General features: G+C 34.3%; 1 protein-coding gene across 6 annotated transcripts; it reads right to left on the reverse strand.

Moving 5' to 3' along the window:
• Positions 1-261: 261 nt before the first annotated feature.
• LOC21409565 (dehydrodolichyl diphosphate synthase complex subunit NUS1) lies at positions 262-11,879 on the reverse strand. Of its 6 annotated transcripts, none has more exons than XM_024165497.1 (13): positions 11,626-11,879; positions 9,408-9,667; positions 8,971-9,073; positions 8,629-8,759; positions 7,799-7,989; positions 6,999-7,071; positions 4,379-4,483; positions 2,676-2,946; positions 2,505-2,566; positions 1,837-2,035; positions 1,651-1,747; positions 963-1,045; positions 262-525 (listed from the first exon to the last, which is right to left on the reverse strand). In XM_024165497.1, the coding sequence occupies exons 7-13, from the start codon at positions 4,424-4,426 to the stop codon at positions 518-520; spliced, it is 768 nt and encodes a 255-aa protein (XP_024021265.1). In that variant the 5' UTR covers positions 4,427-4,483; positions 6,999-7,071; positions 7,799-7,989; positions 8,629-8,759; positions 8,971-9,073; positions 9,408-9,667; positions 11,626-11,879; the 3' UTR covers positions 262-517. The 6 variants fall into 6 exon arrangements, with proteins under 6 accessions (XP_024021265.1, XP_024021264.1, XP_024021262.1 ...); XM_024165496.1 differs by having other exon boundaries at positions 7,799-7,912; positions 8,629-8,763; XM_024165494.1 differs by having other exon boundaries at positions 8,629-8,763.
• Positions 11,880-16,238: the final 4,359 nt, after the last annotated feature.

Genomic DNA, 16,238 nt, shown 5'->3' on the forward strand with positions numbered 1-16,238 from the left:
CTGATGTCTAGAAATTATCGTGTAAAAAAAATAACACCAATTATGGTCCTATGGAGGTGGTCTTTTACCTAAATACCAGATGCGAGTCTGTAGAGTGTTGAACATGCCAACGTTGCCAACATGGTACTTTGTGTAATGACACTAAACATTCTCTTATATATTAGACCATGTACTCTAAATTGGAAAAAAGATGGAAAACTCAGCTGCAAAAGAAGAAAACTAGCATGCAAAATCTGCTAAACGAGTTCTACAAAATGAAATTTATTCATTTATGCGTCAATCCACAAGAATAATAGTTCAGTCTGAATTCTCATTTAGTTTTTCCCCCTTTCCCTCTGCGAAGGATCTGTTTGTTCGACAATGGGTTTTACATTTATAACTTGGCAGAATACAGTTGAGGTTGTATACAATGAAACGTACAGATATACAGCAAATTCAGAAACCGTGAACTTTGCATTGATGTGCATCTCTTCTCTTTGCACAAGTTCTCCAAAATGATCACGTCTTAGGGCACGAATCATTTACCTGTTTGAAGGAGAATAGCATGCATAAGTTCAAACAAGTATCTATGGAGCTTTCTCCAAGTCCAATTTTATTTTCAGTTCATACTCAGGCTGAAAGTACTAAGTGGGACAGTTAATAAAAAGTTAATGTTCTTGGTTCCCCAATGTAAAAGAGATTCATACTGAAGCACTACAATTTTTAAGAAAAACAGAAAGAAATTGATAATCTCAACAACGAAAAATAAAATTCCTTCACAAGTGAAAGTAAAGAAAAGAATTGCACAGGTAGAAGTCGAAATTGTGGTGAAGCGAAAGCAAAAATTGCATAACATAAATATTTCATTTACCAATTACAAAAAGACAACAAATTTGCAAACTTGTCAAGTTATTATCAAATCAATGGCTCACTTTCATACCATAGGAGAGATAATAACGCATGCAAAAAGGGGAAGCACTTACCATAATTTTGGCGCACCATGGTAAACTTATAAATGGCTTTAACTAGGGAACCATATCTCATGTATGCCAATGATCCCATATGTCTGAAACAAAATACGCAACTCAGTCAAATGGAAGAAAACAGGACATCTAAGTGTTACAACAATAAGAATCCCCTGGTCGCAAAAGGACTAAGATGAGTTTCTCAAAAATTAAAATGCAGTATCTAGATTTTTTAACTCGAAACCCTTCATTACTCAGAATTTAGAAACAAACTTAGAAGCAAGAAAAGAAGGGAAAAAAAAAAAGGAAAAAAATTTTATGGTCATTTTATTCCAACACAAAGTAGCAACTCTCTGAGTATGTGTGCACGGGCGCACACGTTCTTCAAAGGTTACATTCCTTTCAAATAGACAACTGAAAAATAACTATAAACAACTGACTGAAAGAGAGTAATATAGCAGTTCTTTTTTTTCCTGGAATTTAGCAGTTCCCTTAATAAGATGTAGCTTCTTCATATGGAGTCTAGACTTGTGTGACAACAAAGTGAGCCAAGTCTTTGCATAGATTAATAGCTTAAGTACTGAAATATTCATAGTATAAATTGTCGGGGGAAAAAAAAAAACAAAACAAAACAAATATTCATGGTAGAAGAATACAGAGAAAAGCATGTAACTAAATTCATGACTTATTTCAAAGGAACACTCACACAATCTCAGTATATCGAATTCTCCAAGCAGGGAAACCTAGGTGGCATCTTGCAGATCCATAGACTAATAGGAGGTCAGGTTCTGGCCCACTGCATCCTGGCAGCATACGAACAAAATACCAAAAATGTCAAAAGTAATGAGTTCAATCAAAACCAACCATCAAGCACATTAACATTGGGACAAACCAATAGCTTTCAATGCGTTGGCCATTTTTGCTTCAGTAAATACTTTCTCTTCCTGATCTCCATCCAAATCGGCCAATTTCATATACTTTTCAAAAAGTAAGTTAGCTGCTTTAATGACAGATTCCTTCCCATCAGCCAATGAAGCAAATTCCAGAGTCATACAGTTCTGGCTAACTAACTTATCCTTTTCAACAGCTTCCTGTACATGGTAAACATTAAGTTAGATGTTGTCATTCTAGTGAGATAAACGTGCCTTGAAAACAATAACAAGAAACGAATTGCACATGTTTATCAAAGTAAGAAAACATCGCAAAATAGCTATATGTACGATGCAAATGCATAAATCATGTAGGAGTTAATGAATCAAGATAGCAGCCAGAAATAAGAAAAGCTATCAATACATGTAGATTTCCAAATGAAGTTTCAGGAAGTTACTCCTAGCTTAATTGCATTCTAATAACGCCGAAATCCTGTATATAGTACGTACACACGTGCATGTGCACACATATATATGAAGACAATCCAACACATAAGGATGTCCAATACAGGCACAAAAGATTCATTGCGACAAAATGTCTTTGAACACATAAAGAAGCAAGTAATTGAGTACTGCACAGTGGTCAAAAAATAAAATTAAAAAGTAAGGCAAAGGGAAGAGATGATAACACCTCAAATATTGTAACATTGTCCAATTCCTCCAAGATGGCGTCCTTTGATTTCTTCATTACTCCTTAACATCAGCAACCAAAAAAAAAAGACATTGAATTACAATGCCCATATTTAAATCCTATGTTCCAATCATCCAAGAACGACAATGCTTAAACAGTTTAAATTGTTACCTTCTGCATCATAAAGGCAAATATACTTCACGCCAATAGCTTCTAGCCACAATAAAAGCTTGATAATCCTTGATGTTTGGTAAGCTTCTTCACTTTCTACGACAATGGCCAGGTACCGCACTTTGCCTCCATTGAAGGCTTTGTACTTCTTCCACAGCCCACTAGAGATAAGATTGCTTTCAAGTACATGAGCTATTCCAACCACAAAGTAGTATATGCTGACAATGAGATGTAGAATATGCCATAGAAGTTGAAGCACAAAATTTCCAATCTGCACAAACCTCAAAATCAATGAATCACAAACAGTAAAAAAGGCCAATAATCGTGTTTTCCCCATAAACATATTAAGGGAAGACAACACCGAATCTACGTTAACATTCTCATAGTGAACTTTAGGGATGCTTGACTAAAAGTTATAAATTTAAGAATTACATGATGTAAGGAGATTTAGGCATAAGTAGTCGTTTTTTTATATTTTCACATATCGTTTATTTTAGCTTATTAGTTTAGCTTAGTTTTGATTAGTATGTCGTTTATCTTAGTCGTTATTTTGTTATCGTTTTCTATGTGAGCTATAAATAGCCACTTAGTTATTGAATTGAGAAGACTTGAATTTTTTGATAATTGAATTAGAGTTGAGTTTCCTCTCCATTTTGGGGGTTTTCCCCTTTGCGAGGTTCTTTTTGGTGGATTTAGGAATCCTCCGTTCGGATTAGGCCTGTAAAATCATGTTCTATCCATTCCGCTGCATCATTACAAACAACTAGAAGAAAATTGGAAGAAAAAACTATTGCGAAGTTTTTAAACACTAATAAGATCCTTAAGAAGAAGAAGAAGAAACAACAAGGATTTCATGTCTCCTATATTTTGTTCTGTTTTTTCAGTTCTAGTAAAAGTTGTTTCTTATCACAAAATCCCTCAAAACAAAGACTTTCTACTCTTTCCTATCAAACTAGATGGCCAGGAGCATTAAGAAAACTCTCGGAGCCCCATTTATAAAACTTAAAATCTTATATTTGAGGTATTATGTAAAGAATTAAAAATCATACATCAACAGCTTCAATAACATTATGCCTGGAAGCTCAATAGATTCTGATGAAGGTTATTAAACAAGTTCTGAAAGAAAATCCATTCAAATTTCAAGTCAAACATGCCCTTTCAAGTCATCCACTCCAAAGATATTGGTTTTCAACATCATCTGACAACAATCTCTGCTCTTTTTTTCCATTTTAGTTACATTTTTATTCATTTATTTACCTTTTGCTGGCAGATGGCAATATCTATAAAAAATCTATTGCTCTGTATGCCATAAGGTGATAATTCCAAGCACCAGAGAGTTGAAACCCAGTTTTCACTCGTCTCAAACAGGAAAAAAAAAATTCTATTTTGAGGATATGCACAAGTGTTATTAGACTCCTACGCCTTATGTCCCCATTCATCGCTTTTTTTAATGAAAGAATTTTTTGCAGTGGCTCCACTATTTTACAATTAAAACTAGTCTCTTTTTTTAGATAGAAAGATCCAGAAACAAGCTTATAATCTACAACATTGGACAGAAATTTAGATGACACAATAGCAAAATGCACCAAAAATGCAATGGGCACGGTACCCTTTGGCGCCACTAAACGCTTTTAAGGCAATTGGTTCTTGAATATGAATAAGCAAAAGCCAGAGTATTGAATATGAGAGCACTTTGCACTTACTTGAGAAATATAATAGTATGCTTTCCAAGTCATTTCTCTAAACTCCATTGTCTGTAAACCTTGAAGAATAAAAGAGAGAGATGAAATCAACTTTGCAACTTCGCCCTGACAAGAACGAAACAGACCCAATTTATTGAATCATTCAAATGAGAAGAAAGAAGGTACAATTCAAGAAAGAAGAAAAGGATGAAATATGTTGCTATCTAATAGAAAGGATGAAATATGTTGCTATCTAATAGAAAGGATGAAATATGTTGCTATCTAATAGAATCAGTGTGTGTGTGCACGCAAGAGAGAGAGAAAACTAAGAAAGAGAGAACAAATATTACACTTTCACAAATGACTCTATCAAGCTTAATCATACGAACCCATTTTTCCAATACTAAAACCAAACAAAAATAAGTCAACTCCATGACCAGCATCCAATAATTTACAGACGGTACTAGAAGAACAGTAATAATTAAGGCTCCTTAGTAGTGTAGGCACCATAAAGACCCAATTGAAAGGTTTGGACCTAACTGGGGACCCCATAGATGGATAAGCTATGACTTGCAACTTGTTATACTTCTAGCTTCAAGACTATTTATGCCTCAGCCAGAAAGGCCTCAACCACATCATCATCTGGTTTTATTAATTAACTTTCATTGTAGTTGATGTGGCCGTAACAAGCAGCTTCAATTTTTATTTTTATCTCTTTTTTCCCCCAAAAAGGCACAACAACTAAAGTAACAATATATTTAATCAGAAATGACATCCAACATGAGGCCCTTATGGTCGATCTGCCTGTGGATTATGTCTGTTCTGCTTCTATGTGTAACATGTTTTATTAAAAAAAAAAACTAAATAGATAAATAACAACCAATCACTTCATAAGTCTAGAAGTACTGTTGAAAGATTATTGTTCTTTTATTTACTAATCCCATTATTCTTTATACAGTATAGAGAAATTAAATTAGGTAACATTATCATCACCATCTCCTCACCTCAGTATGGGAATTTCCCCAAATCTTTTTATAATGTAATAGGATCATTCATTCTGAAATTTCACAGCAAATAAATAGATTTCAGACACAAAATTAAAAATGAAAATAAAAATTTGCTCAAGTCTTTATATCCCGATCATTTGTTCTGAAGGAAGGACACAAATGGGAGTACCTACAGCCCAGCAATGACTAAGAGCAGCTTCAAATGCTTCGGTCAACTTGAATAAATCGGGGCTAATTAGACTTCAATTATATTCCAATTTTCAAAGAGTAAATAGTCTTTTGAGTGAAATTTGAATTACAAAATGTAAAAAGGGGAAAAAAATAACTTGAACAACAACAACCTAAACAACTCATACATTATCTTTTTTTCAAAATGTCAAACAAATGAAAACGACCATTGATTGGAAAACAGGATCAGTCTTCACAGCCACTTTTTGTGTGAATATTTCTAATAAGAAAAACTGAAAAAGAAAGAAAGGTTGAAATGGAAATGTTTTGAGAGTGAAGAAACGATTACCGGAGACGAGATGGCGACAGAAACCGGAGATTATAGTCGTACTTTGTTACCTCCCACCCAATTCCACGATTCTCAAACAATTACCATTTTGTTTTATATTTTAAAAAAAGGGAAAAAAAACATGTATGGAAGTGAGGACGTCAGAGTATAAAACTGATATCTACTCAAAATAGTCAAACACTCAAAGCAGCCACAGAGGAAATGGTTGGCAATTCATGTTCGCGGGCCGTGTTCAAGCCGACACGATTATGGCATGACACAATTATAGTAAACACGAACCACGATTAATAAACGTGTCAAAACCTAAACACGAACACGGAACGCTAATAACACGGTTAACACGACACGACACACGAACACGATTACTAAACGGGCCGTGACAGGTTAACATGAAAAAAAAAAAAAAAAAAAAAAAAAAAAAAAAAAAAAAAAAAAAACATGTTTATGACCCAAGTAGCAAAAAGTAGCGAAATTTTATAGGTATTCAAAACTAATATTAATTGACTACTTAATAAAATAAGAACATATAAAGAGAAAAACATAAATTCTCCAAAGAAGTTTGAAAACATAACCAAGTACATCTAAATGAGTTTGAAAATATAACCAAGTACATATAATGTTTAAGTGCATAAAACATAAAATAACTATAGGAAAATGTCTTCTTTGAGGTTGAATTTCCAACTACACTCCAAAAGTTTCCACTTGCTTTAACCTATTCATGAAAGAAGAAAACATTTTATTGATCTGTGCTATAGCTATGGAATGTCAATATATAAATAAAATTCATGTTACCTTCCATTGCATTTGAGATGTTGTGGTTGTTAGAATTTTGAGATGAACCAGAATAAAGACCAAACACATTAACACTATCAAAATAAAGACCACCAATCTCTTAGTGAATAGAGAGTCATGTTTATGTTTCTATATTATTTTAGATCTATTCTGTATCATAGTTGTACAAAACCAAATAACTCTATCAAAGAATAGTATTAAGACTTAAACTAAAGTATTTCCTTACAATGTTTGCTAACATAAACATGTTAAAAAGTTGGAGATGATCATGCTTGGAGATATATATGATTTTCAAACAGATTTGCCAGCCTTTAAGAAGACTTACCTTCTTGAGGACAGAAAATAAAATAGGGTATTAAATGATAAGCAGCTTGAACAGCTTTGGGAAGATCCCTTGCCTACAATAAAAATTCATGTTTAGCTTTCAGGTAACTACTGATGGTATATCATGGCAACTTTATCATCTCTGTGCATGAAACAACTTTCAAGAGTCAAGACACAGGACTAAGTTGATTGGCTTGCTCTCAGGACTAAGCTATTTTTCAAAGGAAAAATTAATAAAATCCTCCCTTTGGTTTTGCTTTGTCTTCTGAAATAATACTCTATTTCCAGAACTAACAATATATATCCTGATATTTATAAATTTCATCAAAATAAACTCTAGATAGGTTCACGTTCAGTATTTACAGAAAATACTCAAAATAATAAAAGAAAACAAAGCAGAATAAAATAATAATAACAACAATAACAACAAAGGAAAGAATAGAAAAACTGCTTTTTTATAAGAAAAATACTCAATCTTTACCTGTCCAGGGTTATGTGATACAATATGCAAACTTGGCGAGCACCGTTATTTACAGAACACAGGGTTGTTTTAGATAGAAGAAAAAAAAATAAAGCAAAGGAAGTTTTAGTAATTGCAAGTACTAGCATGTTCGGATTTCACATTTCAAAAACAATTGTGTGGGTTTTGTTTGCTTCCGAAACCTCACACACAAGGCTTTATGGGCTTAGCTAACTCTTTTCTCGAAGACTTTCTTCACTTTGGCTTGCTTCACCCAATTATCATTAAAAAAACAGACAAATTAAGAGAGAGAGAGAGAGAGAGAACAAACAGAGACTTACACGAAAACAACGGCGGGAACGCGGAAGAACCGAAGAGGCTGCGGTGAAGAATGGAGAAGAAGAGAACGCGGAAGATCAAGAACCGAAGAAGAAGAGAGGCTGCGCCGCTTAAATCTAGGGTTAAACAAGCGAGGAGCGCACTGCATTAGATAGTCTTACAAGGGGCGTTTGGTACGCAGATGGAATCATTCCTAAAAAGTGATGGGATAATATGATTTTCATAAATAATACATTTTGGTTTATATAAAAATTTTATTTTAAATTCTTAAAAATAATACATTATTGTGTTTAATTATACATAGAAATATTATGCATTAAAAAACATTTTTTTAAATGAATTACACCTAGAAAAGAAAAACAAGCCATACTCATCCCAGATCCTATATATATGCATTGTCAAATAACTATCAATGCAGACACTATACATATATATATATATCATTAGCAATATACATATATATATATATATATACACTTTTAGCAATATAGATATACATACATATATATATATATATTCTGGTTTTGGATACACTTTTAGCAATAGATATACATACATATATATATATATATATTCTGGTTTTGGTCCTCAAGGCCTAATGTTAAGCGGAAGGGATTTTGGTAACATATTCTGTCATTGCAACTAATAAACTCTTTTAGCCTTTTTTGAATAACAACAATAAACTCTCTTAGACATTTTAACAAACACCTAAAAGATTATGTCAGCCCAATTCACACAAAACATACATAAATTGCTAATCTTATCTAAAACAAAAGTAACTACCATCATCAGTAACTACCATCATCAGAAACAATGAGAAATCATTTTTCACCTTCTATGTCCGAAACCACATGTCTCAGACTCGAAGCAGGTCCAAAAATTTTAGAAGAATAAAGGTTGGTGGCATGGAGAATGTCGTTCTTGAAGATAATCAAATTCATGCATAGGGGACAAAGTTGACCACTGTCTGCCAATTGCCATTAGCAATTTTAAAGAAAGAACCGGAAGAAGTTTGAAAATAGGCCCTCTTTCAAACAAAGACAATCAAGAAGGACTTCAAATTACATACTACTGTTCTTTTCGATAGCTAATAAGTTAAAAGGGTAATGTCAAGTTACTTGTAGCATAATTACAGTTCTTCTTTGAAACCTAAGTTAATGAAGTGCACACATACTCTGAGCAACTAATGGACAATCTCAAGGCTTTATCTTCACCGCCTCAAACGCCTAGATAACATCTTCACCGAATCATAATTCTTGACAGTACCACTTTAGTTCCTGCAAGATATTGTCAATAGTTTTAAGCACGGTCAATCCATATGTTCTGAAGTCCAAACAATTAGTAAAATATAATTTACTTTGCATAAAATGGCCAGAACAGAAAAAAAAATGATCATAACGGAATATTATTCATGAATGCAGATAATGGCTAATTTCGTATTTCCATCTCATGGTACGTATCTAGCAAGAATGTTTCATGGCTTCTGACAGAGGATCTCAAGAACCTAAACCTCAAGTTTTTGTACATATATTACAAAACTTAAGTGTTAATTGAAAGAGAAAAACAGAGTTTAAGAGCAAAATTGATGAGCCACGGAGAGAGAAAGAGTACCGATGATGAAGAAACTTCAAATCTCGTTTGTCGGCAACGAATTGGTACAAGCTAGAAGCGGCAAAGGAAAGAAAAATGGAGAAAAAAGGAATCATACTCTGGTGGTGGCGGCAGAAGAAAGTCCAGCAACGGCGTGCTAGATCGGAAGGGGGGACGGCATGCTGGATCGGAAGGGGGGATGGCGTGGTGCATCAGAAGGCGGCGACGGCGTGGTCGACGGAAGAGATTCCACCAGGCTAGACGAGAGACAGGCGGCTGGGCTGAGAAGAGATTGGTGAGAGAGAGGTTAGGGCAGATTAACTCATTTCAAAAGGCCATTCGAGTTTTTAATTCGAGTTGAGATGTGATTTTAACCTTATTCATTTTATCGATTCGAGTTTAGAATCCGAGTTTTGCTACAGTAAAAAGCTCTCAGAAACAGTCACATCTAACTTTTTTACTACAGTAAAAAACTCTCACACAAAATTACATCTCAACTTGAATTACAAACTCGAATAAACGAAGTGAACGGGCCCAAATATGAGAACTTTTTACTGTAGTAAAAAAATTTGATGTGACTGTTTGTGGAGCTTTTTACTGTAATTAAACTCGAATCAGCGAAATAAACGAGACCTTTATTTTTATCCACCAGGCTGAATAAGAGACAGACTGAGAAGAGATGGGTGAGAGAGAAATTAAGAGCAAATTATTTCTTTTTTTTTCGCATCGTGCTTTAGAATTCATTTTAAAATAATTTTATTTTTACATAAAAATAGAAATAAAAATATGTTTAATCTCAATTAGAAATTATTTTTGAAAATGTATTCGGTAATTTTATCAAAAAATTATTTTTAGTATAAAAAAACTCATAAAATACTCGAGAGAGGAGAAAACAAAAACAAAAAATCGTTTTCATTTCTGTTTTTTATCTTTAGTTGTATTAAACGCCGTTTTAAAATCGTTTTCATTTTTTTTTCGAAAAACGTAAAAAATAAAAACAAGAACAATTCTAAACACGGCAGTAATATTACTTTCATGGGAAAGTAAATAACACCATGTTAGGTAGATTTAAGATTACCCTAAAATGTGGTAATGTGAAACCTGGATTTCGCTTTTTTGGATTTTAGAAAAGTTAAACAATTATACCAAATATGAAAATCTGAAAGATTCTCATTCTTACCTCTGAGATTATCCCTACCAAACACCCCCATATAGTCTTGTTACCAGGCCGCGTCGTGTCGTGTTGGCCCGGTAACGGCCCGTTTAATTAAACAGGTTAAACAGACTAGCACGAATCAAGTACATTTATTTTCGTAGTATTCGTGTTAGCCTGTTAACGACCTAATTAATAATTGTGCAGTCTAAACTCATTTATCAATGTCGTTTTTATATCGTTTTATCGTATCGTACCCGAAATTATCAGCGAGAAAATGCCATAATTTGACCCTTTAAGTAATTGATGAGCCTTTGATAAATTTTAACACCATTCTTAGGCCTTTCCGTTAAACTCCATTAAAAACCGGATGAAAATGTATGACCTTTGAAGAACGAAAATGTAAAACCACGTGATGTTAAAAATTAAAGAGTAATTTGCACTATAATTGTTTTAATTTTTTAATAAGTGACACTTTAATCTCTCTTTCTTCAATTTTGACAAAACAAATCCCTCATTATTAAATCCTTTGCAATTTTAAGGTTTCCCGTTAATTTCAGTCACTTTCCTAACATAATATATCACATGCAAAACATGTGTTTCAATCTAAGAGGGCCTATTAGTAAAATAACAATAATTTACAGTTAACAAAAGATCAAAATTGAAAAATCCTAAAATAAGCACAAATTCCTTAAAAAATTAATAATAAACAAAGAACAAACATAAAACTCTGCAAAATTTCTTGTGTGTTGAGTAACCCAACAAAGAACAAACATAAAACTCTGCAAAATTTCTTGTGTGTTGAGTAACCCAACAAAGAACAAACATAAAACTCTGCAAAATTTCTTTTGTGTTGAGTAACCCAACAAGTAGGTGAGAGAGAGGGGAGAGAGAGCGGAGAGAGAGAAGAGGCAGCGCCGGAAAGAGGGAGAGGGAAAGGATGCAACGGCGGCGTGGGGAGAGAAAAGATGTGGCAATTATTTCCAGTAAATGCCACAATCAAATAAAGAACCAGGCGAGATTTCAAAGATAAAGGAAAAAAATAAAAAAATAAAAACCAATTACAATTGAGATAATTGGGATTACCTTGAAGAAGTGAGATTAGAGGTTGAGGAGAAGAAGGAGACGGAGGCTCAGTCCTGTTGGAATCGAATTTGACAATCTCTCAGCTGCTCTGCAAGATTCGATATTGTTACCGTTGTTGATCCATCTTGTCTCTTCAAGCAAACTTCTTTCCTTTCTCTCTCTCAATCTCTCTCTACAAAGGTTTCAGAGGTAGTTAACGAAGAAGACGATGCAGAGACTCGAACGAATTGAAAGAAGAGAGAGAATACAGAGCGAGAGAGAATCAAACTTACGGCGTTCGCTAAGCCGACGACACCCATTCTTCACGAACGACACCAGCAGCCTAACCCAATCATGATTTTGACTGGGTTTCTATATGATTTTCTTTGGATTTTGTTGTTATATTGATTGGATTTATGTGATTTTGTTTATTATTATTATTATTATTATTATTTTGATTAGTTGGTGATTTTGGTTGTGGTGAACGAGTGGGTGGATGGATGGCAAGGGTTGGCGGCGGACGGTAGATGAATATGATTTTGTTTCGGATTTTTTTAGGGTTTCACTTTTTTTGTTGGAGGAATATGATTTCGGATTTTTTTAGGGTTTCACTTTTTTTGTTGGAGGGTATTTTGGTCTTTTCACTGAAAATGGCTTGATTTGTTGATCACATGTAAGAGTGGTAATTTGAGTCATGACACGACAATAAACTCGAATCTCACACGAAATTAGCCGGTTTGAGTTTACAATAAATATGTTTGGGCCTGTTGATGGTTGTTTTTGTATCAAGCCCATACAATGGTCCAGGCCCAATAGTTCTGTCTCGTGACGAGATTAGGCTCGATTCGTAGACCAAAGTCACGCTCGGAGAACTCGTGTGGGCTTGGTTTGGTGAGCCATGGGTAATTGAACGGGCCTATTTGTTTCTTAGTCCGATCTGATTTTAAATACCGCTTGGAGGGTTTTAAAATAATTGGGCTTAGGAATGAATGAGTGATGGAGAATCCAACCCCAAAATCCTTTGTTTTGCCTTTTAGGAGTCTTAGTGGTTATTCTTTTGCATTTTTGAGTTACAGTGATTTGAGTGATGATTTTGAGTTGAGTTTGAGTTATAACTTAAGTTGAAGTTGTAACTTGAGTTTGTATTTGGATGTGCACATTTGAGTTATGATCTAAATTGAGAATCTTTTTGAGTTTGTGTTTGGGTGGGTCAAAACTTAAATTTATATTTAGATAGTATTTTAATAAAAACTCAATGGTGATGAAAAATTTTAATAGGGTATATGAGTGGGGTTTTATTCGTCTTTTTGTTGTGAATGCATAGAAAAAAAATCATCTCAATCAGAATTAAAACGAAAAAGTTATGACATTTTTAAGAATAGAAAAAATATTGTTCATTAATTTGAGTTCGAGTTTCTCAACTCGAGTTGAAGGGAAAACTTGAACTCGAGTTTAGCCCCAAACTCGAGTTCAAATTCGAGTTCAAACTCAAATTTTACAAAAGAACATGAACTTGAATAAAGTTGTAACTCGAGTTCAAAATTTTTCTGAGTTTTGTTTCAAAAGAACAACCCCTTAAAAATCCTTCTAGCCTTTAGAGACTTGAAAGTTCAGAATTTAAATTGTGGAACCTTCCCCTCTGATGCTAGATGAGGAGTTTTTGTGCTCCGAAGCTGGCAAGGATTCGTTTCCGTGATAGTTGTTGCTCTGAAGGCGTCACAATGGACACCCCACCAGAGACATCACCACAAATGCCACCATGGAGATACTTCCCATGCTCTAAGAAACTCTTATGTGACTGAAGATACTTCCTATGCTCCGAGAACCTCTTATATCCGAAAGGTATTGAATGTGGCAGGTGCTCCAACGACGACTGTTTAGCCAAAATCGGAAGGCGGCGCTCTGAAGCTAGTCTGACGTGTGTTCAGACATCCGAGAATAGATCGTCTACGGAGCACTAGATTTAGTCAAACACTCCATCATCTCCAGACTTGGGGAAGGTCCAATGTCAGCAAGAATTCTGAATTTCGTCTCCAAATACAACCATTTTTTGCCAATTTATTTGTCAAAGAGGAAAGTCACCTAATGCAGGTGCTCCGGAGGGAAATGGTTCGTACATGCCTATGGCAAGGCATGACTGTACGACTCCAGAGCAACCACCCAAGACTCCTAAACTTTCTCCTATAAATACCCCTTAGCGTTTTCATTTTAAGGGACATACACATTATACTTATGAGACCCTTTTTGACTCACATTCCTTCTGAGAGATTACAACTTCAGTTCATCCCTATGAGAGTTGTTCTTCAAACTTGTGCTCTTCGGGTTTGAGGTCCTTCATAGAATTTTCACTCAAAAAGTCTCAAAACACTTTGTTTGATCTACCCAAACTCGCCTACAAGCTACATTTGAAGTTTCTAGGGTTTCTTTGGAGGTCTGAAAATCCACCTCTGTGGCTAGACTTTGCTGTCCCAGAGCACACTTCCAGAAAACCATAAACTTTATATGCTGATACACATTCTCGGAGACAACCTGTGTTTGTTCTCCGAGCACTCATCTGAAACGGCCTTATCCGCATTTTATGAGTCAGATAGCCGCTCCGAAGCCAACTCGTGCTTGTCCTTAAAGCATTCCTCTTAATAGCCATATCCATTCTCTCCGAGTCAAATATCCATCAACTGTTTGGTTACTCCTCCCACCATACTTCGTCCATGCGATCTCTATGACTGAGTTCAACATCTTCCCACGCACATAGTTAACAGTGCCTTAACAACTTGGCAGCAAGATGGGCCTTAGAATCTGATTTCTTCGGCTTAATTTGGGCCTAATCAATCCTTTATTCTTCATTAGAGGTCGTACTGTACAAGCTCCTCTGCAAATGCAGCGTGTTTCATCCGTGTCAGCATTGACACCACTGAATTCGGTACTTGCACGTGTATACCTTGTACGCGTCGTTCCCACTGAATCTATCGGGCCCCAATAGGGTCATATTCGAATAAACAGGTTGGGTTAAGGTTGACCTTCTGACACGAAGTGACCCGAATTAACACGATTAATTATATGTGTTACTTATAAATTAATTATATATGATATAACATGAAATTTTATATGATTTATTAAATACAAATAATATGTATTTCAAAACATTTTAAATAAAATTTTACTTTTTTTTCTTAAAAGAAAAAATAAATTGACCGACAAAATTGTAAAACGTGACATGATGGTCTTAATTATACTAATTATTTATTCAATATATTAATTTAAATGGGTTATGCGAGTTAACACGATTAATATAATTAATAAATGGGTCGTGTTTGAGTTAATGTTCTCTAACAGGATCAATAAACGGAGTGAATACGAACAAGACCCATTAACACGAATCGTTACCCCTAATCACATGTACAGAATCGTTAGAAAATTGACAAAAAACCTTAAGAGTTAAGGAATTTGTTTTGCTAAAATTAAAAAAGAGAGACCAAATGGTCGCTTACTAAAGAGTTAAGGGATCGACGGTGTAAATTACTAAAAATTAAATTATACTATAACAAAACAAAATTCTTTCTTTTAGGATGATGTCCCTAAATAATATTGTTCATGTATAAGGAGAGTTTGCATCGCCAGAGTGGTGGGAACTCATGTCGCCGCACGACAAGGAATATTATGAAGGTACGAGATCGCAGGGCAAAGTGGTGTCTTTCTTGCACAATGGAGAGGCGGGTTGCAAAATAGTGACGGTTGTGGGCTTGTGGCAATATGAGTTTAATAGCAGTAAGGCTATGTTTGGAAGTTAGATTTTATGAGTGAAAAAAAAAATTGAAGGAAAAAGAAAGTTGCGCATATTTTAAAATATAAAAAATAAACAAAAGTAGATAAGTCAAAATGGACTTTCAATTAAAATGTGTGTTTTGGTTGAGTATGGTTTACATATAGGAAATAAATTTAGGGATTTTTTATGGTGGAACCTCAATAAGTGCTCTATCGGTGGAGTATTACTTTTTAACCGTTGAATTAGTTTTTTAACGGTCAAATCTGTGCAAGTTCGTATTAAAAACTTATAGTGCTCCGCACAATACTACTTTTACTGCAGATTTGACCGTTAAAAAAGTAATCTAATAAAACAAAAGTGCTCTACCGGTGGAGCACTTATTAGGATTTCACCATAAAAAATCCCATAAATTTAGGAGGCAAATCACATAAAAGATCTAAAAAAATCAATTAAGAGGCACATATAAAAATAAATGGGTTAATCTCACAATGGTCTCTGAAGTTTACCTTTAAATTTATTTTGGTCTATGAATTTTAAAATGTCTTACAGTTTGTCCTTAAGGTTTTATTTTATTTTAGTTTTGGTCTTTCGGTTAGCTTGATGTTAAATATTTCACAGAATCTGTAAAAATTAAGAACCACAATTTGAAACATATAAGTTTAAAGACTAAAACAACACAAAAAGTTAGTTTTTACAGATAATCCCAAAATTTTAATTGTTTCTAAATTTTAGTTCCTAATTTACACATATTTTATTAAATTTTAACACATAGTTAATAGAAGGATCGAAACTGAAACAAAATAAAATTTCAATGACCAATTATAAAACGTTTAAAAAGTCAGAGACCAAAATGAGATTGAGGATAAGCCTT

This window comes from Morus notabilis, unplaced genomic scaffold (assembly GCF_000414095.1).
Source record: "Morus notabilis unplaced genomic scaffold, ASM41409v2 Scaffold115, whole genome shotgun sequence".
Taxonomy (NCBI): Eukaryota; Viridiplantae; Streptophyta; class Magnoliopsida; order Rosales; family Moraceae; genus Morus; species Morus notabilis.